This window comes from Chelmon rostratus, chromosome 8, assembly GCF_017976325.1.
Source record: "Chelmon rostratus isolate fCheRos1 chromosome 8, fCheRos1.pri, whole genome shotgun sequence".
Classification (NCBI taxonomy): Eukaryota; Metazoa; Chordata; class Actinopteri; order Chaetodontiformes; family Chaetodontidae; genus Chelmon; species Chelmon rostratus.
This window is the reverse complement of record NC_055665.1, coordinates 3,762,617-3,790,197: the sequence shown is the minus strand read 5'-3', so window position 1 is coordinate 3,790,197 and position 27,581 is coordinate 3,762,617. Positions and strand designations below refer to the sequence as shown.

Here is a 27,581-nt window from a genome sequence, read left to right as displayed (position 1 = left end):
TTTTTCTTCTATATTTCTTGACGTTCTCATGTAAAATATACATATACAGTCAACTTTTATTTTGCATTTTTCTATTCTGTTGTTTTTCCTACTGCTATTGCCTGCTGCCTGTGACACTCGAATTTCCCTAACTGGGGATGAATAAAGTCTTATCTTATCTTATCTTATCTTATCTTATCTTATCTTATCTTATTGGCAGAAGATTGCCAAGGAAAGATCAAGCATGCAAAATGATTATTTCCCAGGTGTGTTACAAGAGGGATCACACATGTAATGTGTATGAAATGTGTGGACAGGGTTGACTACTACAGTCGTACGTCTATATCTCCAGCTATTCTACGCAAGTATGTGTAGTGAATATGTGTAGTTTTGTACAGCATTGCTGGGGTTACTTTATTTTCATTATGTGCACTTCTAGTTCTGCAAAAAAAAGTACATAGCTTCTTCTGTTGCTAACTTGTATTACATATGCTGCATATAGTACATACTGCACAGTCCACAAATAATCAAATAAATAAATAACAGTATATAATAGAATAATTATAATGATAAATAATTTTACAAAGACAACAGTGGCACAAATTGTAATGATTCCTGCTGTTAATGATTTCTATGATCATAATAATGGGTGACAGTGTGTTTCTACTGGCAGACAGATGTTGTCAAGGCACATGAGCTGAATGCTGTCAGCCGTTTTGGTTGCATTGTGGATGTGAGATTAAATGTCTGTGTGAGCTGCATGTTGGGACAGAGCTGTGTGATATATAAAGGGATGTGACTGTGACTCTGCTGCTTCCTGCTGAACTCTATGGTACCCGCAGCCTATCGTTGCCATGGTTACCACCAGAAGCTCGGTGCAGTGGCGCCAAACGGCCAGTTGGGGGCGAAGTCTCACAAGATTTCTACGAGCGTGTGAAGCGAGGAACCAGCGAAAGCATCACTCAGGTAGTAAAGGGGCAGATCCGAGGACCAGATACGAGTAACCGTGGGGCTGCCTAGCTCGCACACCCTCGGCTTTTTCAACGGCGACTCGCTGCCAACGGCCGGCTCTTCCTGGACACAATGGTGGCTAAAAACAGAAAACAGACCGGGAAGAGTCCAGCGACCCAGACTGACCGCGACAAGAGCCCGCTTGTTTCGCCCCCTGGCAAAAGTAACGTTAGGCGACCAGGCAGGGAGGGCAAAGCTTTCAACAGCTCTCATCCAAACGGGCTCTCAGGCATCAGACACAAGCTCGGGCTAACTCCCTCAGCAGCCGTGAAGCTGGGAATTACTCTTCTCCTCGGTAAGTTAGGACCGTTAGCCTGCTAGCTTCTTCTAGCTAACGTCTGCTAACACCGTGTGTACTAACCTAGCAGCGTTAGCGGATCCGCTAAATTAAGTTATCTCCGCCACCGATCAGTTGGCTAACGTTAGCTCACCTAAACGCTAGCTCACCAGCGTTAGCTACGTATTGTTGCTATTCGTTAAAATCGCATCAAAAGTAGTCTGTGTTCTTCTCTGCTTATGTGACACGTCAGTTCCACACGTGTTAACAGGTTTTTGGCAAAGTTCAAGCTAACGTTCCCATGATTTCTCCACAGTAGCCACCCATATCATTTATCCCAGTGTTCACCCTGTAGTTTATCTGGTGTTTGTAGCTTCTTTCAGGGCGTCATTGCAGTTTGTCAGCCGCGAAGTAGCATTATTTTTTACCAGCATTTAAAGTGAATTGTCTTCCGTCCACAGCTGCTCTGTCTGGGTATCTCCACTGGTAAGTTGCTCTGTCAGCATGTTAGTACTCATACATTACAGCTGTGTTTACTTGTGGAAGCAGCTCTCGCCTCACACGTTTCTTCTCCTATGATTAGGCATCATCTCTCACAGCTGTTTGAGAATGACAGACACTTTTCACACTTGTCTAACCTGGAGAAGGAAATGGCTTTTCGGACAGAAATGGTAAATACTGCATTGTTTTTATTCGGAATGCACCATTAACATTGTGATGAAGCTGCTATTTCTTGTCAGCCAGTACTGATATTCATGTTTGAGGTTAATGCGAACAGGTTAAGCTTAAGGTTGTTGGCTTGTTTTCACATGGAGATCAAGATATTGCAGTTTCACAATTATTAACTACATATGTCAACTAATTATTTTGTTGTGGTCATAGAAATTTTGAAAAAAGTAAATGTAAAAGCTCATACTTCATACTTCAAGAGCCCAAAGTGAGTCTTCTGATGTTGTCTTTTGTACGAACACTAGTCAAAAAACGAGATCAAATATCTAATCATATAAAACAGAAGTGGCAATCCTCACATTTGATTATGTCAGCCAATATGTTAGCAGGCATGACGTAATTATGTCATTCTGTTATTTTACAGACCAAATGATCCTCATCATAAAGATAATAAGTCAGATTAATGATGATAATAATACATGCGAGTTGCGGCCCTACTAACCATAAAGGTTTTGTCACACTAGCGTTCTGCTTGGCAAAATTGCTCCACACTCTTCACAAAACTGAAGAGTCTGTGTGAGCGAAACTGCACTTTGGATTCTGGTATTGTGTTATTGTACAAACAAGGTTATGACACAGGAGTAGAATAATGACTTTGACATTTCCAAAAACTGTGCATCCGTGTTTCTATTTGACAACCTAGCGAATTTGCAAGGCAAAGTTGAACAAAGGTGAACTCTGACCGGCACGGCTGTCAGCCAACTTCCACAGCAAGAAACACTGGCTTGAATTTGTCAGTCGTACAGGCTTCAGGTGACATCAGTATTCATAGGGCAGAAGTGTAATGTGACTGTAACTTACCTCGTGTGACTGAAGATTCAGAGAAAATCATCATCTTCATCATCAAAACTTCTAACAATATGCAAAATATTTGGTACCTACCAGATTTCTGTGGTGTCTGTTTTCAGCTACTCGCCGTCTATGCCACTGTGACGGCAGCTGCACAAGCACCAAATCAGCAAATGTGTGTCATTGAATGGAGCATATGCTTACACATCTCCATCACTATAAATGTGTAAAAGTTGATGATATTAACATGCAGCGCAGGCTTCATGCCCTTTTGAGAGATGATGCTGAAGGTGACAGTTTAATCTTATGCAGACAGAATGTTTTTCCTTCCCTCACCCCTGCTGTGTGCTACCAAATGGGCTGTGAGCTGTTCCCATCTGCTGAGCCTGTATAACTTGTATGTGTTTCGTCTGTCTGATTTCTATGTTGAGTCAAGTTAAATTTAGTGTCTGTTGGCTGTCTCTGTCTCTCTGGATCGCTCTCTTCTTCCTCTGTCTTGTATCTTTTTGGTCTTCCTCTCTCTCTCACTCTGCTTTGGGTGTCTCTCTTTCTAACTTTCTGTGTGTCTCATTTTGAGTTTTTCCTCTATGAGTTCAGTTAACTGTATGTATCTTCTTTTGGTTCCAGGGTTTGTACTATTCCTACTACAAAACCATTATTGAGGCTCCTTCCTTCCTGGATGGCCTCCACATGGTCATGAATGATCGGCTGACAGAGTACCCCCTGGTTATTAACACACTGAAGAGATTCAATCTATATCCAGAGGTAATATTGATGTTGGAATAATATTCCATCATAAAATCTCACGGCACATAATCTGAAGAAATTTCTGTCAGAAATGAATAGCAGATCTGTTTTGTGTTGAAATTTTAGCATGAAGTTCATCAGCTTTGCAGGAATAAATAAAATAATAGTCAACAGTTATAGTAGTATAAGGCCTGAAGCGCAACCTGCAGCAGTCCAAGCATCTGGACGCATTGTGTTTTGGACTTTTTGCTGCTCAGTGAATTTGTGGAATTTAAAGAAGTGTTATGCTGGCAGGAAATATCATGGAATTGGTACAAGTCTTTATAAGATGAGAACAGAATTTAGTTTAACACTAGTTTCACACATTCATTAGCTGTTTTTATCTCCTTCATTCTCTGTAGCCAGCTCAGTTGTATTAAGGACCACTCTGTTTACTCATTCAAACAAAACCGTGCAGGAAGGATCAACATTTCTGCTCAGGGAAGCAATCCAGCACTTCTGGAAAAGTAATGGAATTCTACAGGACTGCAGCGGGAATCCTGTGTGTCTCCACACCCAGAGATTACAGGACAGAAAGGCTTTTCAAACATGAATTAAATTAAATAGGCGCTGCACTGATTATCTCCATTTCTGCTCCCCAGGTGGTCCTGGCCAGCTGGTACCGGATGTACACAGGTGTTATGGGGTACTTAGGGATTCCCACAAAGATGTGCTGGTCCATTAACAGAGGAGAGGGACTCACTCCTGTGGACAGCTGTGAAGGTACAGGCTGTCGCCTTGGAGCTTCAGTGTGATCTGCAAATACGCTCATTTGTGAACACACAGACACAAACACACACAGACACACTGGCAGCAGTTTGAATGACGACTACATTACACAGGCAGATAGTTTCCCTGTAGTGACCTGGAGCTACACTAACATTCAAAATACTCACACAGTCTCACGCTGAATTGACTGGATGACTAATTTCTTCACAGACTTTGATGATTTCCTTCCCTCGTGGACAGATGTCAAAACAGCCTCACAGGGATTTTGCAGTTAAGAGAACATGCATAAATTTTACAGAGAGAGAGAAAGAGAGAAAGCAGTCTTGATTCCCATTTTTTTACTTTTAGCTTAAAGACAATAAAACATTATTTTCTGCAAAAATGCTTGTCAGATTACTGTCAAATCACTGTTTTTACCTCCAGTCCTCTGGTATGGTTGTACATGCACAGATTAAAACCAGTAAAACATAAGAATAATCTTATCAATTAAGGATTATTTATATTTTACATTAATCTGTCCAGTACATTTGTTCGTTAGTAGATGAATCGTTTTGTCTGTGAAAATCAAGACAAATCAAAATTTCCCTAAGATGACCTCTAGTTTTGTCTGACAAACAGTACAAAACTCACAAAAATTGTTAAGTTATCTCATCCTAGCACAGCCCAGCTAAGAATAAGGGTATTTCCAAAATGCTGAACCCCTTCATTATTAAATGACTTTACATCACATCAAGACACAAAGCAGCCATTCTGCACATTTGAGATGCTGAAATTTGGTCATTGGTGCATTTTTGCTTGAAAAATGCCTGAAAATGATTGAATTGATAATCAAATGGTTGCCAATTAATTTTCTGTCATGTCAGCACTATTATCAATGAAAAGAAATAAGACGAGGTGCAGGCATCTCAAGCAAAGTTGTGACATTAAGGATCTAAACAGCAGCAAACACAACACAGCAAGGGCAACATGGTTATTATCGTAGCACCCTGAGGGAGAGAAAAATGCTTTTAACTTATTACACATAAATAGATGTCGGATATTTGTTTACAGGAGCGTTTCCTAGAAGGGTAAATCTGCTGACAGTAAACAAGCGAAAACTGTTGTCGGCTCTCCTTTGTGGAGCTGTAATCTGTGTGTTTCTGTCAGTCTCATTAGTGAAGCGAGGCACCCCGGGGTCGATGTACACGGGCTGTTTTCACAGTGTTTACATAAACCTGACGCAAGCTGTCTTGCGTAACCGCTAACAGAGAGTGGGAACATTTCCTGTAACTGTCAGCGATTAGCGACATGTCAGCAGCATTATTTTTGTGCGATGCAGAATGACACAGTAGAGAGCTGGGAGCATATATTACGTTTTCACACTGAGCTGCTGTTGGAACAAGCTCCTTTTTCTGTTTGCCCTGTGATTTATTGTCACATCACAGGGATGAAACCTGCTGATTTAGTAAGGTGAAACCGTCAGTTTGTTGTCAGGGAGAACCTGCGTCTGCCCGCTGCATCTCTGAGGGCGCGGTCTCTGTGTCAAAATCAGACACATTATTATCACTTTAATTAGCTCAGTACATTAGCTGGTCAAAGGGAATGTGTTTCCAAATGTTAATTTCTGTTCAGCTTTGGTGTAGTTCTTTATGTCTGTCGATTTTTTTAGACTTCCCTTGCAAACAGACATTTTGGCTTCTTTACTGTCCAGCTTTGCAAAAACATCCTGTAGTCTGATCTAAACTGATATCACAGACTCTCCTGTCAGTCTTTTTGTTGATCAGGGACATTAAGATCACAGTATATGGTATGGTTACTTTTTAAATTTCATTTAATTTCACATGTACTAAAATCTCTCTGTGCTGTATAGTTGTGTATGAGTTGGGTGTCAAACACAACACATATCTTATAGAGCCCCCCATGAACTGAGAATATTTACTTTACATTCAGTATAATATTACATCTGGATTGGTTTTTCCTAGGTAACATGAAATTGCAAATGGGATAACATAAAAACAGGCCACAGAAAGCCTGCAGCAGAGGATTAGGTTACGTAGCATCCTCATCGGAGCGACATGAATTTAACACCTTGACCAAGAGCCCTGCAGAGATACCACCTGTACCTGTACCAGTGCACAGTTTGAAGGAGACTTGTTTATGCCACTTCTAGACTATCACAGAAAACTGAATACAGGCACACATATATTTGAAGAAGTCTTATGAATATAAACTTACCATTTTCTGTCTGCTGTATGGGTTAGAATATTTATGGATTTTAGTTTGGGTTCCAACTGATGCATCTTTCTTTATTGATAATATTTATTTTATCGTTTAAATGTGTTGTCTTTAAATATCAGAATTTAGTGAAACTTGAATAGTGAATATCTCAGACGTTAACCGGAGATTGATTGCATGGTCAACGTCTCACATTTGAGTCAGATCAAGTCAAGTTTTTCTTTTTTTTTGTGGAAGTTTGTATAAATTAGAGGACAACAGCACAACAAGCGAGTAAAGTGACAGGATGAGCAAAAACACACAAATAGTTGTAAAACGGCACAGTAACAACAATAAATAGCAATGATGGAAATACAAGGCAATATCAAAATGTGTGCACAAATGTAAAACAAAGAATAAAACTTGTTAGATCAAGTTGTAAAGAACAAAAGATCATAAAATATGAAAACCACCTGGAGCAACCAAAGACCACTGGAAACATGTACCTTTTGAGTTTTGTCTAAAAATGTCAATGGAGAGGGAACATTTGAGGGAAAGTGGAGGGACATTCCAGAGCTTTGCAGCTGCCACCATAAAGCCACAATCTCCTGTAACCACTGGCTTTAAACACAGTTGTTCTGAGGATCTAAGGTATGCAATTTTTGCAAATTGGATCCAAAGCCACATTTTGAAGTGGTTTGAAGTGTGATTCCAATCAGATTTCTACAGTCTGGATGTCTTTTGCATCACTCACAACGCGACACAGAACGATACAGCTAAATCCAGAGTGACTGAAGTGCATCAGAGTGGCTGAGCAGAATCCATGCTGCTACTAGCAGAGCTGCATGAAGGACAGGACAACACAGCAGTCCTCTGCAGTATGACTTGACATCTCGTTTATTCAGAGAGTGAGATGATGGAAAGCTCTGTCACCGACGTACGTAGTTACTGAAGCCTACGTCGTTACTGCAGCAACCCATACAGATCAGTTGTTGATCGTTGTCTGGACACAAATACGATGTGATCAATTTCAAAAAACGGTGTGGACTGTTTTTTCAAGATCTGGTTTTGGAAACAAATCTGAGTCGGATTCATTTGACGATATAATTGTGTGTCATCAGCGTAACAGTGAGAGGAGACATTGTGCTTGCAGAATTGGAGGAGATGGAACCATCGAACGCTTAGCATATTTGCTCGATAAATGACTTTGGTGATAAATTTAATTTCTGAATTGCAGTCAAGTAATTCTGGTTGTAGCAGCACTAGTTTCAGTTTCCATTTGTAACCCTAAACTCAGGATCCGGCTCACCCTCATCTGTGTGTCTGTCTGGTATGTTGTGGACATTAGGGATGGGCGATCCGGCGTATTTCTACGTGGCCTGCGTCTTCCTGCTGAACGGTGCGATGATGAGCCTGTTCTTTATTTACGGTGCCTACCTGAGGTAAGTCCACTCCTGTGCTGTCATCCTCAGATGGGCATCAGAGACGAGATGATGAATTTTTATGGTCCATCTCACCCCTCTGCATTCAGCTATCAGGCTTAGTCAGAATAAACAGCTTTACAATTTCTCTTCTGTCAAATATGGATTTGTAACACCAGATTGAGGATGACCTTTCTCAATTTCTTGTTTGCTCTCTGCCTCTCTCATCTTGTGTCCACACTTATTTCCATTTTTCCCGTGTAGTGGCAGTCGACTGGGGGGCATTGTTACCACGATGTGTTTTTTCTTCAATCACGGCGAGGTGAGTGCGCCGCCCTTCCTATCAGTTTCAGTGAGTCAGAGAAGTTAAACGTTCGTTGCTGCGTACTGTAATTCTGCGCAAGCCTCTCTGGGTGTAAGCTTCTGAAATGTGTAAAACTCAAAATGAAAGAGCTCTCAGAGAAGCAGAGGATGGTCAATAGGGACTCATTTCAGCCCTCAAAGGAGCTTAGAGTTGGTTTTGGCTGGCTTTCAGAGCTTAGTGCCTCCACCCACCTCCTTCTCTCCAGTTTCCTTCAGAACAAATAGGAAGTCTTTATTTTTCCAGATCAATACGGCAATATTTCAATCACTCCCTCACTCACACACACACACACACACACACACACACACCAGTGTTTCTCAGTGCTTTTAAACACCCTGCTCTCCTGTTTCAAGTCTATTCTTCCCCTGAGTGTAGTGATTTTCCCTTTTTTTTCCTCTCTGTATGCCTCCGTGCTGGTGACAGCTGTGGCCAGAGGCACAACATTTTCAAGTCCATTCATCTGTCTGTCAGTCCCTTTCTCGTGAACGCGATATTTCAGGAACGCATTGGAATTACTTTGAATTTGGAACGAAAAGATGAACTGATTTGTGGTCAACGGTCACTGATCACACACGACACATTTTAGCCATAACTCAAGAATTCATGTGCTTATTATGACAACACTTCAAATGTCTCATAGGATAAAATGATGAAGTGATGACATTTTATATCCAAAAGGTCAACTTCAGATTGGGATTGTGACCTTGTTACTCATTTGGTCGGATGCTGAATTGGTGATACTAATCTTGGGTGTCCGGCGTCCTGTGATAACTTCCATTTCACCCAAGAATAAATTTAATGCCTTTTACTTATTTCTTCAAGGTTTGCGGAAGCATACAACCGCGAGGCGCTAAGTCTAGTTGGAGTAAGCAGTGGGTCGATAATGTTGCAGCGTGTTCTGAGGTGCCAAACACATGTGAGATTGTAGCTAAGTGTGTTATTATGTACAAATAGTGGTGTGGGTTTTTGTCAAGCGACAGAGGCAGGTTCCCCTTTACAAACAGTGAAGAATGTGTGGCAGCCAGGGAACAGAAAAATAAGGACGTCCTGATTTTGTTGACCCTGATCTCAGATACAGAGTGGTGTCCAATAGCTGTATTGACCTAAATGACACAACTGGCCAGTGAACACTGAAGCTACAACTTAAAATGATGGCAATATTAAACTGCTTTTGTCCGATTTCAGATATGTCAACAGTATTCCTTTTTCAGTTGTCAGTTGGTTCAGGTAGCTACACCACAGTTACAGCTGACAGTGAGTTCTTACTAACAATTAATAACTGCTAATCTCAAAGTAAAGTTTGACCTTATGAACAGCTGGTGCAACTGGCTCCTGCTGCCTACAGTGGATTAAGAACACAGAAGCTCGCTCTCCTGCAGTGTGGAGCATGTATGAAATCTTGCCATTAGACATTTGCTAGATGTCTGCAGTATATTATTACAGTATATTAATGCCTGCATGCATATACACAAGCACTTATATGTATAAAGACAGGATTTAATAACAGAGGAACAAAATGCTTTTGAATTCCTTCATCAGAGCACTCGTGTGATGTGGACTCCACCCCTGAGGGAGAGCTTTGCCTACCCCTTCTTAGTCCTGCAGATGCTCCTTCTCACCTACATTCTACGGTAAACTCAGTATCAACCTGTAAAATCAAGTCTTTTTACCGTTAGTATAGCCTCCATGTTCCAACATAGAAACTTAGAAATAATGTAAGAGAAGAATTGATGTTCTTGCTTTAATGTAATATGAAAATCTCATCTTGACTCTCTGTAATTTAGTAGTTATTTCATGTTGTAGTTAGCTGTTTACAAGCAGGCAGCGTGGTGAGCGCCACCTTGTGTTGTGAGTGCAGCCAGTAAGCGGTGACTTCTTCTACCACCAGCTTTAAAAGGAAAATGAGCTCCGTGTCGTATTTCTGAGGCTGGCTCGGTGCATAACCGGGTCTTTGTAGCACGCTCGGAGTGAAATTGAACGTGTATGCTTGTGTATGTGTTTTCTCAGCCGTCTTAATGCATCTTCTCTTATCTCCTCTACACCCACACTTTCTCACCACTCCATTTCTTTTTCTTTTCCCCTCTCCTCCAACTCCTCTCTCTCCCCAGGACACGGAACCCGAGCAGGACAGCCATGGTCGCCCTGGGCGTCTCCAATTTGTGCTTCATGCTCCCTTGGCAGTTCGCCCAGTTTGTGCTGCTCACTCAGGTAAACAGAGAGAGAGCGTGGGATGAAAGGAGAAGGGGCAGAGAGATTAGGGAGGAAAAAGAGACTTGAAGGGAGGATTCTGGCATGGAAGGTGCAAGGAGTGCAAGACTAAGCGAAGGGATGCAAATGCTGAAATTACAAAAAAGCATAACTTACATCCTTATTCCCAAAACCTCTTGTAACACACAGTAGGAAACTGTGCTTATATAATCCAAGGAATATCTGAGCGGAACAGATGAGTTGTTAGTAGGATGGATTCTTTGAGAGATGCAGATAAGCAAGTTAAAGAGTGAAGGCTGGCAGACAGAAGAGCCGGAGCTTGAACCAGAACTAAAGAACAAACTCCTGTGCTCATGTTTAGCCCACCCTGTCGGCGCCCCCCTCAGGACCTGTGGCTGTCTGTATGGGGATTGCAACATGAAGCGACTGATTGTTATTCCTTTGTTTTGTAAGATGCTAATTGAACCTGTTTGCCACTGCATGTGTTGCCTAACCTGAGGCTAAACATGTGTATCTGCCTGCTCTGCTCACTGCTCAGTGTGGATGAATATACTAAACACACTCCAGGTCTTAAGAGTTTTGAATTGACATTATTACAATAAATCATATAATGATATAAATCTCATATCCTTATTAATATTACATATAGTGCCTGTGCATAGCTATGGAGCATGGAGTGTGTGACCAGAATAATTCTAGACTTTTTGTCTGTTTAATTATAATCAATTAATAAATTGATTGATTAAGAAAAGCTATTGCAAAGTGATTGTGTAAAATTTGCATTTAAATTATGTAATTAAAAAACTCAAAGTAAAAAAAAAAGATCTTAGAATTTGCTAATTAATTATTCTACGTCCATGTTCTGTCTTGTGTGATGAGACACTGCTTTTACATACCTGCAAGTTAAAGCAATCACAAAATGATAATTTTAAATGCCAAAGTAGGGAAATTATGAGATGACATTTAGAAACAAACTGATGAGCAGATGCAATAACAAAAAGTAACATTTAAAAGCCTTTTTAACGTTTATTTTGCAATTCCATTTTAAAATTAATTTATTAATTCACCACTTAGACTCAAGAAGGAACTACAATGACTAATTGGCTAATTTAATGTTGTTTTTGTTTTTATGTGAGTTTTGTCATGTATCATTTAAATGCAAATGTGATTAATCAAGTTGCACTGTAATGGCTTTTTTTAATGATTTCTTCTGGGGCAATTTATGTCTTTATTGGACAACAATAGTGGAGAGACAACAACAACAACTAATGATGAGGGGAAAGAACTAGGAATGTCTTAACCCCTTAAAGCATACTAGCTTTTTAAAATCGACTAATTTATTAATTGGTCATAATCAAACATGGTAGAGGTCTGTAATTCTCCAGTCTGCATTCATACATGTATTCAATACAGATTCACTGTAATGTTATTTTATTCTATGCAGTTCCAATGCAGCACCGTGTTGTAATGCATGACATGAACTACTGGACATGTACTACAAATGTCCTGTGGATATTTAGTATTTACTATTATTTAGTTAAAGGCGAGCCAAGTTAAGCTGTATAATGCAACTTCCAGCAAGTGCTTGAGATAATACAGAGGTCAGTAAGCCAAGATCTAGAGGAAACTCATATATACTAGCATATTTTGTTCCAGCGCTCCATTCAGTTAATGAATAAAAACACAACAGTCTGTCTGTATCTCTATCTGTCTGAATTGATCAATACTTTGAGCAGAAGTTGAACTTGAAAGCCACAAAGACTTTGAGTTCGCTAAATTGTAGGATGATAAACAACTGATGGACGTTAAAATCCTGCTTCTGTCAGACATGCATCATATTTTGCAGCAACAACTGCTTTCAGGTCCCTTAAAGAAATCAAGGTGTGCTTATATTTGGATTTTCAAAGCTGAAAATACATATTAGTATGTGAGAGTATATTATTAAGGTTGTCTATTTATTTTTTTTGTTCTTTTCCAGGTGGCTTCTCTGTTTGCGTCCTACATCCTGGGCTACCTTGCCGCTGCCAAGATGCAATCTATCCTGGTCACTCACATGGTATAGTAGATAACCTTTCCAAAATCATTCATCAATCCATCAGTCCACAAGACAAGAGTGTTAAAAGAGTTTTTCTGTTTTTCTAACTTTATGTATTTCTTGGTCACTGGTGCGTCTTGCAGTGGCATTGCTCGGTAGTTTGGTGTATCACAAATGTACATTAGCTTTCACTGTGTGTGGATCATGTGTCGTTCCCAACATAAGTGGAAGTCTTTCCAGCTTCTGTCCTCTGAGCTGTAATGTGCTCTGCCTCGGTCCTCCTTATCTCGCTCAGCTCCTCGGCCGGAAGAATTTCATGAGCCGCGAGGACAACACCAGCAGAGACGGGGGCGATTTTTTTTTTTTTTTTAACCATTAACGATGCTACTGAGCGTGCCTTTTTAGCATGAAAGAAGGAGAATATGTGAGGAACTTAGTTGATCCTGCCAAGGACAAAAGTATATCTGTGTTGATGTGAGAATGCGTAAAGATGTCTGGCCGTTTGTCCGTCTCCTCCACATTGTTTCCTCCTAATCCCCTCAGCATGCCAGGCTGCTAGCCAGGGACTGTGTGCTCCAAAGATAAGGAGAAGGCCCTTTGTGGTGAGATGGTGGAGATTTGTGTCAGAGGAAGGCATATGGCTCTGCATAATTTAGAGAGCTTGGCAACGATGACTTTGGCTTTGTGTGAGAAAAGAAACACAAGCAGGCGTGTGTCCTCTGTGACCCGCAGCGTTGTTAATGAGCCTGAGCAGTGTCACTTGTTACAGGGCATACAAACGTGTCGGACTTCAACTTACAAATACTCATTATCAATTCCTCTGTCAGTTATTTCTGTGATTAATTGAGTGTTTAGTCTTCAGGTGTTGAAATATAGTGAAAACTGGCCATCACAATTTCTCTCATCCCAAGGTGACGCCTTTAAATCCCTGAAGTGCTCAAGTCACAATGATATGAAACAGAGAAAAGCAGCAAGTCCTCACATTTCAGAAGCTGGAATCAGAGAATATAAAATTTTAGTTTGAAACATGAACAGTTGTTTTTTGTGCTGAAACAAGACCGAAAGTCAATTTGCTGATTTGTTGCTAAACAGAAAATTAATCTGCAGCTTCTCTGATGTAAATATTTGCTTGTGATCTTAGTTCTCTATGATAATAAACTGGATGTCTTTAACAAATAATATGAACAGAAGCTTTAAGTACATTCATTGATCATGCAAAAAGTTTTATGTATCAGAATGATTCATTTGTTCTTCTGTTGACTTATCGATTATCGACAAACGCATATTTTTTCACACCTGTTTATATCATCTGTTTGATTTTCTTAGCCAGTTTTAGTTGCATTTCAACTCTTTATTCATGATATTTAACTATTGAACCATTTTCCAGTACATTTTAGCTGTTTCAACTATTGAATCGTTACCTGTAGTTAAATATTTCAACGCTCTATTCAATACTTTTAGCCAACTATCTAGACGCCTTTAATTGTTTTAATGATTGAAACTTGCACGTTTTCAAGCTGGTTGAGCTACTTTACAATCTTTTCACATACCCCCTGGCAACTGCTGAAGGAATCACTGCCCTGCTGTCTACATAATGCAGAGTGGTGCATTATTTCACTTTTCACTGGGGGATTAGCATCAAGAGTCCATTGAATAGGATTATATTGTGCTAGCGGCTGTGTATTCAGAGTTTATTGCATTAATTTAAATCTCTGGAGTGCTTTCAACAATGCTGTCACACAGAAAGACTTTCTGACATTTAATACAATCTATCCTAGACCACCCTCCTGCTGCAGAGAGACAGAGATGTTACTTTTTGCATGCAGCAGTGAATATGGAGCTGAGTGCTGGAAAACCCACAGAAACTGGCTTTCCCTCTGAGCTCACTGCCAAGCTCGCATGTTTGCCATTATCTGTAATTACACTGACAGATGATGCACATCAAGCTGCTGGAGAACACCGGTTAATGTAGCTGGACGGGTTGTGCTGCTCAGTCTGCAGCCCCGTGAATGCCATAAGACTGTGATGAATGACACCTCCTCGCCTTCCTGTTCTCTTCCTGCAGAACACCCTCTGCGTCTGCTTCATCCTGATGTTTGGCAACTCCATGCTGCTCACGTCCTTCTACGCCTCCTCACTCGTCTCCATCTGGGTGAGTTACACTCCGATGTACTGTGTGCACAATCATTGAATGTTCTGAGATTTATTGAGTCAGTCGAGATAAATTCAGCTTGATCAATGTATCCAGTCGGTCCAAAATAACAAATACATTTGTCCAAGTAAACAGCGCTGCAGAGCCAAATGGACTGACAATACAGGATCATGGTTGAGATGATATATATGTTTGCGTTCTAGCATTTTGGGTGGATATGGATTGTTTAGCTGTTGTGTGAGTTTGAATTCTGCTGTGATTGTTTCTCTTTCAGGCAATCATTGCATTGAGGGATCGATTTGCTCAAGTCTTCAAACCTGGCATCGTCACATGGGTATGTAGAATTTACTTCTCCTTCTCATGTTTATAGGATGCGGATAATTTTGCCACTTTGATGGCAAAAATATCTCATGTCCTTTCACGTTGAATGTTTGAATTCAGCATTGTCCATGTACCGTAATTTCCGGACTATATAGCGCACCTGATTATAAGCCTCACCCAGTACATTTTTAAAGGAAAAACCATTTTGTACATACATAAGCCGCACCTGTCTATAAGCCGCATGTGCCCACATTGAAACATGAGATATTTACAAAGAAAGAGGGTACACAGAAAGAGTTTTCAAAGTTTTAATAATATACCTTAACTTTCCTTTCCAAACAGTGCCTGTGACGCGGCAATAACACAACAGCAACATGGTAGCACAGCACTAACAGGGCCGGTTTAAAAAAAACATACCGGTTAAAATCACTGAGACACGGCAGTAACACAGCAGCAACACGTTAGCACTCACTAACAGGGCTGGTTACAAAAACATCCCCGCTGCCGTTTCCAGCGTCTCACCATCGATTCATTTATGCCAAGTTTACGTGCAGCAGCTCTGTTTCCTTCTGTATCGGCCAGCTCGATTGCTTTTAACTCGAAAGCTGCGTCATATGCATTTCTTCTTGCATTTTCCATGATGAGGGTCTGTTCATGCTAATTTTATTCATGCACAAAGCGCGAAGTTACATTAAACTTGCGTCTTCCTCAACACATATATTCCACCTGTCTCACCCTTACCTTTACTGCTCGGGCGCCCCTGGTGGCCGTTAGAAAAAATGCATAAATTAGCCGCATCATTGCATAAGCAGCAGGGTTGAAAGCTTGTGACAAAAGTCGCGGCTTATAGTCCGGAAATTGCGGTACTCATTTTAAGAAAAAAAACATGCTATCATGAGTCAGTTTGCTTGTAACCAGCTCTCACTCAGATGAACAATGAAGCTTCACCTAGAAGAGCTAAAATAACGGAACTGGCTGGATTTTTTTGGCCAGTATGTGCAGTCAACAACAACCCCAGCACCTCCAGGCTTTGATTACAGGTTCCTGTCTGAGTTGTGAGTGTGTGTCCGTGTGTGTACTTGTCAGCCTGCCAGTGTGTATCTCTTCTTTCTCCTCAGGTCATGCAGGGTTTGGCTTGGGTCGGCTCCACAGTCCTGCTCAAATTCATGCTGTCCACAGTCCTCTCTGCCTCAGACGATGTAGGATACTCTAACTGCACTTTCATATATTCATGGATCTGGTGAAAGCTACTAGTATTTAGTTTGAGTTATGTTCACAGAAATGATTGTCCTGATATGATAATGAGAGTGTTTTTGACCTAATATCAAAGTAATGACTACAAAGGGTTCCAATGTTCATACAAACAATCAGAAACATGGAAAATGTCTACATACAGAAATGTTTAATAGCTGGACACACATGTCTCGCACTGTATTAATCAGCATTATTATTAAAGAAATTATTTTCTAAAAAGTCAAAAGGTGTAGTTGACCCACAAGTGAAAACTTTATATTAGCTTTGCAAAGCTAATGGGCTAATAAACTGTTAATAATTAACATTTTCATAATCATTCAAGCATTTCAAAGTCAGGAATTAAAGAAAAAATTTTAAAATACAGAATTTTTATTTTTTGTCTATTCCAGGCTCACATCAGTGGACTGATCAAGTCAAAGTTCACAAGCTACAAAGACTTCCACACGCTGATGTACACATGTGCTGCTGAATTTGACTTCATTGAGTTAGAGGTAAGTGTTTGTAATCAAGGTCTGGCTCCTGATATGTGCTGAGTCGTTCACTGATTAAAAAAAAGTTTTCAGGCGGTTTGGTGTAAAAAACAAAATGCCCCTCAGCCTTCTGTGAAGATTTCAGCAGTCTGTTTCGTATCACAGTGGCTGGTATTTTCTCACAGCAGGTCTCACTGTAAAGGGAACCAGATCTGTGCTCTGAATTTCTCAGGAAATAGAAACCTGACAGCAGAACCTGGCGCCTTATTCTGAGTTGTGTTCTCTGCTTGACAGCAGCCTGGTTGTTTGCATATTGTGAATGTGCATACAGTAAGAGTGGACGTTATTACATCTGTATAGCTCTGTCTGTCTCATTTCTTACCTCTCCTCTCTCCGTGTCTCTGTCTCTCTGTCCCTCAGACTCCTGTCCGTTACCTAAAAACGTTGCTGCTGCCCATCAACATGCTGGTGGTTGCTCTCATCGCTGGGAGGGTAAGTTTTCTGTTCTGTTAACTACACCAAGCCTGACCGTGTGGTTAAATCCTAATCAGTAGCTTCATTAGCTCTGTTATGTATCTGAAGCTTAACAGGCTTGCTGTGTCTGGTTCTGGTTGCTAAGCGATGACTGTACGATTGTTGTTTGGAGGGGAGGTTTAACAGCTGTCAGATGCATCCGACATAAAGGATGAAATCTCCTGAAAAACTGACAGGACTGTTGCACACTGTCAGCAAAAAATATGTTAACACAGCGGCTAAGTTCCAGTCGTAGACTTTTGTCAGACATTAGATAGGTATTTTAAGAAACTACTAACAAGGTCTACATCCTCGCTTTTTCAAGTGCTTTCAACCTCATCCCACGTCTTCCATTGTACCTCACTGTATTATCATCAGCACAAGCGTCAAAAAACAAACACACAAGTAAAAACAATAAAGTTTAGGCTTTACTCTAATACTATTAGTATTATACCTTTTGAAGAATTAGATTCCAGTTGTGCCTGCTTCAGAGTTTGCCCAAGTCATGTGATCCAATTTTCAGTTAAAGTGTTATAAAGTCCAAAAGTCAAAATTTATCAAAAAAAGATCCCAGCATGTTTTTAATCTGATTAAATGTACCGCTCCAATCCATGATTGTTGCCGTTTAGCCTTTCCAAATTAGCATTTTCACTGCAGTCTAAATCTGTGTTCTGCTTGCATCACACAACAGAGGCGGTCTAGCATCAATCTAACAGCACCATAAATTACATTTATATCACCCATAATAAAAATCTAATTCAGCTCCAACACTGTTATACTAAATTATGTAAGCCATTACAAAAAAGTTCATATCAGGTATCTGCAGTTGCTTGGTCCTTCACACACCTTCAACACATTCTCACTTTAACACCAGCGACTAGGGCTGGGCGATAAATCGATTTTATCGATTAATTCGAATTTGTACTTAATCTCGATTTGTTTGTGCTTGATACACAAACAACATGGCAGCGAGCGGTGCAGATCTCACCCCGAAGAAAGGAAAGATAACTTCTATGATTTGGAATTGGTTCGGCTTTGTGGCGTCAGACACTGAACAAACAGCACCTCGCTGCAAAATCTGTTTAAAGGCTGTCGCTACAAAAGGTAGCAGTACGACCACTTTACTGCAGCACCACAAACAGAAGCATGCTGCCGAGTGGGAGAGGTGTTGCTCCATACTAATGGATCAAGACTGCTGCAGCCCAAGCACCGTCACCAAAATAACAAACTACCGTATTGGAAACATTGACAAACTGTATCCCGTATGATAAGAAAGGAGCCCGGTGGAAAGCTGTCACGGATGCAGTCGCGATGTAGATTACGAGAGATATGGTGCCCATATACACCGTGGAAAAGCCGCGATTTATTCACCTGCTGAAGGTTTTGGACCCCAGGTACGTGCTACCAGGCCGCAAACATTTTTCTGAAGTTGCCTTGCCTCAGCTGTATAACAGTACACGCCAAAGGATCGCTACGGAGCTGGAAGAAGTTCCGTTCTACTCCGCGACAACCGATCTGCAGTCCAGCAGAGTGATGCAGTTTAACGGTGCACTTCATAAGCTGAGAGTTTTGTTTGCACTTTATTTTATGTTTTATTTTTTCAAGTTGGTTTTAGAGTGCATTGTGTCATTTTGAAACTAGATAAAGCTCACTGAAAAGTTACATTGTCACTGTTTACGATGGTAGGAGGGCTTGCCATCTCTTTATTGTGGCTTGTTTATGTAACTTAAACCCCAGAAGGGAGACTTTAAACAAAATAAAATTGAAACTTGTTTTGAACTATTTCTTTGTCATCTGCAAATTGATTTTAGGTAGGGGGTGAAAAAAAAATCGATTTAAATCGTGAATCGGGATTTTTTGTGAAAAAATCGGAGATTTTTTTTTTAGGCCATATCGCCCAGCCCTACCAGCGACCTTAGAAAGGTATAGAAGAAATCATCAGTTTGGAGGCGCTCTAAGATTATTGACGATAATCCCAAAAAGTGCAGTATCAGAAAGTTTCAAGTTATATTCATTAAAGAATGTTTGCTGTAATAAAAAAAAGACTAATCTAGTGAATCTCTCTTTTGGGGGGGTCGGGCAGTGTCATAAGGTCATAAAATATGATGACAGACGTTTGAAAACCTCAACAGAAGCAAACGTCTTGTAGTAAAAAGGATGCAATGAAAACCTGGGAGGAGGAAAATGCAAAATAAAATCATAATGTACAGTACATGAGTCGCACCCGTCTGCTGTGTAGTCTTCTGTAACAGGAACTGTACAGATGTGAGTGTCAGGCCTGCAGTGTGAAGCCTCCCATCTCAGCTTTCAGAACAATACAACAGGCAGCCAGACATGAAGTTCAAATCACTTTAGAGCCTTGAGACGCAGCTCACAGCAGCAGGAAGACAAAGCTGGGCGTCTGTCTGTAGATTTCTGCCACTGAGTAGAACTGCTCGAATGTAACATGAGACTTTTTTCAGGTTGAACTCTCAGTTTCAGAAAGTCACAGTTGTCTTATTTGCACTGCATGGGAAGCGTAGTTGACATTTACATGTGTATGTTTAAGCTTTGAGAAAGGAACAACAGGGAGATATTCCTGATTCCTGAAATATTTTAGGGGGGAAACATCAGAGGAAATAACTATTTAAAGAACATAGTCTAATCTCATTATGCCTCGCCCCCGCTAAGCTAAGAATACATAAGTCGATTTGACAAAGCATGGTATGCAGCACAAGCTGAGCAAGCTGTTAGGTTGATCTTCTCGTGCACTGCGCTGTTTTTGTTAGAAACATGACATGTGAGGGAAAGCCCTTTGCATTTTATTCTAACGATTTGTCCTTTTCAGACCATCCAGGACGTAGTCCGGTTCCTGAGGGACGGAGGGAAGACGGACGATGTGGATGAAGCTGCTGGGTGAGTGTCCTGAGGCCTCCTCACTGGCCTTGTTTATGATGTATGCATATTTACCTGTTCACTCAATCAGTTACAACAGTTTTAAATAAGAAAATAGGAATTATTTTTGTAATAATAGAATATCATAATATGCTATATAAAATATGTCAGTGAGTTATTAATCTAGTTTCCATGTTTCAAGCATTTGGACATTAGTCCCAAGCAGACGGCTGAGTTTGCATATTTCTGTCTGTGCTGTGTTGCAGGTCTGAAATAGTCGGAAAAGGAGAGGTGAGAAAAAGTACTTTTCACGTCCTTTGTTATTGTGAAGTGCCTGCACAGACATTATCCTGATATAACCTAAATGTTCATCATAGGCTTTTTTTGTACAGCGTTGTTCCATTTTTCTAAACCTGTTTCATTTGATTAGATTCCTCCAGCGCAGTGATGTCTGCTCGGTTACCATGTCCCGAAGTGATTTTCATCCCTTCTCTCATTACTAAGAAATGAAAGGCAGCTTCGCTTCTGCTCTGAAATCACACTGTGCCTCCTTTTGTCAGCTGTGTCCAAGCTGCTTCATGTTCTTTTCTGTAATATCCTTCCCAGGGCAGGGAAGCGTTCAGATGTTCATCCACCAGCCACAGTGTGGACATTTCCAGAGTTTCTCAGATAATTGCTTTAATGTTCAGTGAGAAACACTGCAGAGACTCAAGGGTGTTCTCGGTCCTCACATGGAAAACCGCGTTTAAAAAGTACTGAAGATCAAAGCATCATGCAGATGTCATTATACAGTCTGTCCAGCAAGCGTAGCTCTCTTCAGTTCAGATCAGCTTCAATCAGAGCAGCGCTGCCTCTGAAGACATCATAGTTTCACTGACAGTAGAGCTGCAACTTAAAGGATAACTTTCGTTTTTTACAACCTGGACCTTATTTGTAGCATTAAATACGACCATTTACTCACCCAGACAACTTTGGTGGCATTTGGAGTCGTTTTTGAAGAAATTAGCCCCAGAGGAGCGGCGCGTATATCCGTATTACGCGAGTACTCAGGGCATCCATGCGCAGCCTCTATATAACGCATAATCTGCAGCGAAACTCGTTCATATTCCAATATTTTGTTTTGATATGCTGGTGCTATTCCCCTCTGAGCCCGTGGTGGCATGTTATCAACATCCAGCGTCTCTAGGCAACTACCTCTGACGTGGATGATGTCATTTCCGAACGCCGCTGGCTGCAAGCAGCCAGCCACAACACGGCTAACTCTGCGGCGGTCGGCTAGTTTATATATCACACACTTAATGTCCAAGGTTGTAAAAAAGAAAGTTATCCTTTAAGATCAGTGAGGTGCATCATATAATCTTCACTGTGTTGGACCCAGTAGTTTGAATTCAAAGAAACTGACCGCCTTTTATCTATTAACATATGTAACTTCTCCAGATATGTGAACCCGGGTGGCCTCACACAGGTTTTGGTTACATCTAAGATTTTTGTTTGTCTGTGCTGATGGAAGATGATCCTTTATGTCCTCTGCACCCTGCTGGCTGTTTTAAATGTCGGACTGTGTGTGAACGTGTCACTCTGCAGCTGGTGTACCACAGTCTGCAGCTGGTGGCGTTTGCCCTGCTGGCCATCCTCATCATGCGTCTGAAGCTCTTCCTGACGCCCCACATGTGCATCATGGCCTCGCTGATCTGCTCCAAACAGGTCCGTCTCAGTCACAAAAACGTTTGTTTCCATAATGTCGTGACTGTTTCACCTGTTAAGTCTCTTCTCCACTTCAGTCATTGTATATTGATCATTACTAAGGAGACGTTTGAGCACACCTTTTGTCCCTCAGTAAGGCCGTCTCTGTCTCCCCGTCAGTTGTTTGGCTGGATCGGGGAGAAGTTCAAACACCAGATCGTGGTGTTTGCCATCATGGCCATCATGGCTGTACAGGGAGTGGCCAACCTGCAGGCCCAGTGGGCCATCATTGGAGAGTTCAGCAACCTGCCACAGGAGGAGCTGCTGGACTGGATCCAGGACAACACCCAGCCTGGTGAGAGAAGTCGTCTGGCTCCATGACTACAGTTAAAATGACCCGATTATTGACTTTGTCCTTGTTGAATTTGAAGGTCAAAAGATGTGTCGACATCTGAGATTAAACCGAGTGAACTTATTTGAAATGGTAACGACTGTTTTGTGTGTGATTGATGCAGATTCAGTGTTTGCTGGGGCCATGCCCACCATGGCCAGCGTGAAGCTTTCCACAGGTCGGCCCATCGTCAACCACCCCCACTACGAAGACGCTGGTCTGAGGTCAGTGGAAGTCACATCTATGCTCAGATCAGAGACACACAGAAGCAGTTTCTAATCCTGTTCAGAGTGCTGCGTCCAGCTCCAGCTTCACATATCTGGATGTGAAATTCAAAGCTGATTCAATATGATCAGATTTCAGCTGTGATTGGATTTAAAATGGGAACTGTTTCAAAAATAAAAGTAACTTAAATCAAATTAGCTGCCCTTATTTCAAACACGGAAACACAATAACCCCAAAGCATGTCGTCTGCCACACTAACAGTATCGAGCGTAGGCGGTGATAACCAGTAACTTTTCAGACTGTCACTGGAGAGAAATCATTTTTCCCTCACATGCTGCTGACTGCGTCTTTACATGAGTTCATCCTTCTGCGTGTATTTTTCAGTGAGGTTGTGTGGGTGTACGTTATGTTAATAAAGCACATGTCTTCAATAACCAGGCAGAGTGAGGAGCCAGTTGGAATTAGCTGCTCATGCTAGCAATGCTATTAAAGTCACCGTCTGTGTCATACGAGGAAGATGTAGGCTATGCCTCAGCCTCACACTGTAATTCGACAGTTTAAAACGTCCTGTGTTGCTTTCATGTCGAAGCCCTGTTGAAATGAAAAATGCATAAAGCTTTTTTCGAATAAAGGCTGAACTGAGGGAACATGAAACGTACTCCTGTGATGATTTCCACGACTGGAGAGAGCGAATGTCATCATCCAAATATCTGCAGGTTCAAAGTTCTGCATTAAGAGATGTGCAAATTGAATTCAGTTGGCTTTGTGGTTGATTCAGTCCGCTTACAACATCTTTAATTTAGGAGATTTGCATGTTTTTCTTTAAAATTCGCATAAAATGTGACCGGAGTCCACTTTGTGCATCGTAACAGTGCTGCATTGTGTTCCTCACAGGGAGAGAACCAAGCTGGTCTACTCCATGTACAGCCGCATGTCTGGAGAAACAGTGAAGAGGAACCTGATGAAGCTGGGAGTGGACTTCTTCGTCCTGGAAGACTCTTGGTGCACCAGGCGAACCAGGTACCTCAACTCCTCGAGTGCCCTCTCACAGACGGGGCCACATTGTAACCTGGCACCACGTCTTCTTTCATGTGTTGACTTTGGGTGTTTAGCTGGTGCTTTTATCCAGAGAGAATTACAAAAAGCTAACTAGCTGATTTTAATTTGGTTAGAATGCTTAATAAACCCTTTCTTTTTCTGATTAACCTTGTTTCCCCCCCCTCTCTCTCTCTGTCTTTTCTTCCTCCCTCCCTCTCCGCCCAGGCCCGGGTGCAGCATGCCAGAGATCTGGGACATTGAGGATCCCCAAAATGTTGGTAAAATTCCCCTCTGCACCCACATGTCCAGAAACTCACGGCCCCACTTCACCACAGTCTTTTCCAATGACATTTACAAAGTTCTCAAAGTCCCCAAAGCCACCAAAGATCTCAGATAACATCGTGGGAGGTACTGGTTCAGCACAAAACTCTCTCTTTCCACCGCTGTTCTTCACTGCTGTTGCTGCTTTTTACTTTTACCTCCCTCAAACCCCCACGGTTCCACTTTTCTGTTCTGTGATGCGGAACAGAGCCGATTCTGTTCCATTTTCTGTTCTGTTACGTGGGATCCTGATTTCAACAAACGGTCCTCAAAGAGACGCTGTTCATGCATCAGTTGTGGTTTTACTGTATAGAATTTTGAGTTTTCTTTGACTTGCGCTGAAGAAGTACATTTTGTCTGGCGGGACCAATCGATGATGTCCACATACTGTGAAGCAATACCCTTTGCAAACTTGACAAAAGCTGACATCTTCTATTGTTATGCACAGTGTTGATCTCTGAAAAGATTTTTCAGTAGTACACTATTTTTATAATTTATTTATGTGAGTGTTTTTATGCAAACTCCAAGGTGTTTCATTTTCTTTAGAAGCAAACAGTATTTTAAGAATCACAGGGGAACATTCTGTTCCTGTGTTAGGAAGCTTTTATAATACATATCATTTAGCTTCACGTCCAGATGGAATTCACTTAAGAGGGTTTTTATCAAAGTTTCACAAAGTAGAAAAACTTCCGTTCTTTACTCAGTTATAAAAAGGTAGAAAAAAGTTTTTTATTGCAATACACAGTAAACAAAATGAGTAGGTTTCCCCTGACTGTGCCCTGTAACTACATTTTTGTAAATACCCAAACAGTTGTTTTGTAAAATACCGATGTACAGCCTTCAAAAGGTACTTTTTGTTTCTTGACTGATTGTTTCTTGCCAAAGTCAGTGTTGTTATTAAAGCTGCGTATTCGGAGTACTGTAGCACATGAAAGATGTGTTTTTAGTGATCGGGAACCATCAGTTTGTGAGTTCTGTAACGGCCAATCCCAACTATTTGTAGCAGTGGATTTTATGTGGACAGCAGCAGTCATCAGTTCCTTCCTGGGGCCTCGTTCATGACTGTTGACATTGTAGGTGATTTTCCGCTTTTTCGCTAACTTGCTGAGAGTTAGATGAGAAGATTGACACCAATCTCATGTCTGTACAGTAAATATAAGCTGCAGTCAGGAGGCTCGCCTGGCTCTGTTAGATAAGAATAATAAGAGTCTCTTTCCAACAGGACAGTTTAGCTTTTCACATTCATAGCTTGTACTGTCAGTAAGTGTCCTTTACACCCACTGCACATTAAATTAACAGTGGCGCCATAGCTGCATGTTGTATCGATGGTTTCATCTAATATATAATCAGACTCAGCGGACTGTTTCAATTGCAGCCTTTTCGACTTCTGTGCACCATAGTTTTTTGGTTTTTTTATCAACGTATCTCCCTGAAGCTTGGTGCCATTTTTCACAGTGAGGCCAGGAGCTGCACAGACTCTTCTTTCACATTATGGCTCCATGAACGAGTCAATACGCAGCAGGTTTGTCTCAGCGACTGGAACAGTCGTGAGTCTTCAATGGACCAGTTCAACATTTATCAAAAAATAGCAGTTATTCACTTTCCTGCCCAGAATTAGATGAGAAGACGTCTAAACCAGCTTTGAATGCTAATGAATCCGGATTTTCACCAGTGGACTTTAGTACACAAGTTTGTAAAATAAGTGCCAATTTAGCAACTATTTACCCTTCATGTATACTCAAGTATTACTCAAGTGGTACTCAAAGACTACTTGAGTTCACAAAAAGTATAATTTAAGTTTAACATTTTTTTAACATGATGTGACAGGTTAGTGTTCCTGGACACGTAAAAGTCCAGTAAAACCACAATTTCTTCTTTTTACTGTTTTTTATAAACTAAATAAATAAGAAATAATCTGTCATTTAATGAACTTTAGTGGTGCTGATAGGTGGATTTTGTTACCTTTGTAGAGAGCAAGGCTAGCTGTTTCCCCCTGTTTCCAGTCATTATGCTAAGCTAACCTGCCCTCTTGCTTCATATTTGACAGATTTGACAATGGCATTGATCTTCTCATCTAAGTTTTCCTAAGAAAGTGAATAAGTGTGTTTCCAAACATGTCGAACTGTTCCTGTAAGAGGGAGGGGTCGCCAGGTTGGTGTCGTGTCAGCAGGAGAAACAAACATCACGTCTTCGTCCGTTAGCAGGGTGAATCTAAGCCGCAGCTGCAGAGACGTTTCGCTGGTGATGTTCGTTTATCTGTTGCACGTTTCTCCTCCAACATGATGACACGTCATTCACAATCATTAGGAACTACTCAGCTTTAATGTATTTTTTCTGTATGAACAGGTTGAAATCATTGTGGTACAGCTCACCTTGGTGCAGGTGATTTCATCGACTGGGCTCCACAATGAGATTTGAAACAAAGCAAACATACTTTGACAGTTGAGGAAGTCCCACTGCGGTGACATGAAATGTGCCAGAGCGAGCGGTTGAGCCAATCAGACAGGACGCCTTTAATCTGTGACATTTGTTCGTCTGATTTCGGAGCTGTTTGTTTTGTATGTGGTATTCATACTGAAGTTTCGCCGTCTTATAAGTCAAGTGCCCGTTTTTAAGGAGTGGGGCTGTTGTCACACTTCTTGAAACACTTGGACGTAAATAGTTTATTCCTGTCGCAGGCGTTGGTGTGATTCAGACGTCTTTTATAATATTTGTCTATTTTGTCTGTATTTTAAAAAATAAAGTATTTGCCATCAGCATCGTTGCTTTTTGTGTCTTAAATGTTTGTTGAAACATAAAAACACAGCTGTTGTTAAACATTAGAGTTTTTATTCCCCCAGTTATTTTGATGAAGGTAGTTCATTTCCTGTGTGATGTGTTTCCTCACTTTATTTTCAAGTCACAGAAGCTTGTTGACGTTTTATCGTATTGAATGGGGAAGCCAGGCCAGACAGTTTTTCCCAAATTTGTTTGAAGAGCTTTAACGTTGTTGAGTTCAAGCTAACAGCTCAGCGGCTAACAGCTCAGCTTCTGCAGCCTGTCGTCACGCTAGTTTTTGAGTCCTTACTTGTTAAAGGTTGGATTAACCCATTTCTGGCCATTAGGGAACCAAAAAAAAAAACCCAGAAAAAGCCAGATGCAGCATCATAAATGCTCATCTTACCAAGCAGACTGACATGTTAGCACCTGCCTGGTTGCGTGTGAAGCAGACAAATGCTGGTTTTAGTCAGATGCTGAACAGCAGGTGAGTGTTTGATTGCCATCATGCTACATGTGATGTCACAGTCATGGGTGGCAGTCAACTCGAATCTGAACGAACCTGAACATTTTAGTCAATGAGGCATTCACATAACTTATTAATGGAGGAGCACAGATGACCGCCAGTGTTAAATGAAAGGGGACTGTCGAGGGGCTGCTAAAGCCTGCAGTGAGAGGGTCACATGACAGATGGAGACCACCAAAAGTTTCCTATGTAGGCTACTTTGCTTTCCTGTACCGTAAGAAGCTGATCAATGAAGAAGGGCAGAGCTCAGCTGTTCAAAGAAAACCTGTAAAACATGGTGAAGCTTGTGAACTCTTTAACATAGAGTTTATGTTAAATTTAGACTCAGACCGTCTTCAGATAAACTCATTTAAGTACTAAAACGAGCTAAAAAAAAAAAAACATCATTCAGCTGTGGAAGATTTAGTCTTAAATGTAAAAAAAAAAAAAGGTTTTGATCCAGAACAATAACAATGAATGAAGAGACCTTTTTTTTATAATTGTGTTTCACTGTTGATGACAGTACAATAAGTAAAATACAAACAAACAATACATT

The 27,581-nt window shown here is 41.0% G+C and overlaps 1 protein-coding gene across 1 annotated transcript; it reads left to right on the top strand.

Moving 5' to 3' along the window:
• The first annotated feature begins 968 nt into the window (after positions 1-968).
• Positions 969-26,520, top strand: dpy19l1l (dpy-19-like 1, like (H. sapiens)). The gene is made up of 22 exons (XM_041942380.1): positions 969-1,285; positions 1,729-1,753; positions 1,851-1,938; positions 3,413-3,550; positions 4,174-4,294; positions 7,842-7,935; positions 8,179-8,236; positions 9,818-9,909; positions 10,387-10,486; positions 12,465-12,542; positions 14,587-14,673; positions 14,948-15,007; positions 16,113-16,193; positions 16,638-16,739; positions 17,139-17,210; positions 20,059-20,126; positions 20,372-20,396; positions 21,690-21,809; positions 21,969-22,143; positions 22,304-22,403; positions 23,299-23,424; positions 23,668-26,520. The coding sequence occupies exons 1-22, from the start codon at positions 1,063-1,065 to the stop codon at positions 23,837-23,839; spliced, it is 2,205 nt and encodes a 734-aa protein (XP_041798314.1). The 5' UTR covers positions 969-1,062; the 3' UTR covers positions 23,840-26,520.
• Positions 26,521-27,581: the final 1,061 nt, after the last annotated feature.

Coding starts and splice junctions, on each gene's coding strand:
- dpy19l1l (XM_041942380.1), top strand. CDS start 1,063: ATGGTGGCTAAAAACAGAAAACAGACCGGGAAGAGTCCAGCGACCCAG. Junction 4,295..7,841: donor TCCTGTGGACAGCTGTGAAG/GTACAGGCTGTC, acceptor TGTGGACATTAG/GGATGGGCGATCCGGCGTAT. Junction 22,404..23,298: donor TACGAAGACGCTGGTCTGAG/GTCAGTGGAAGT, acceptor TGTTCCTCACAG/GGAGAGAACCAAGCTGGTCT.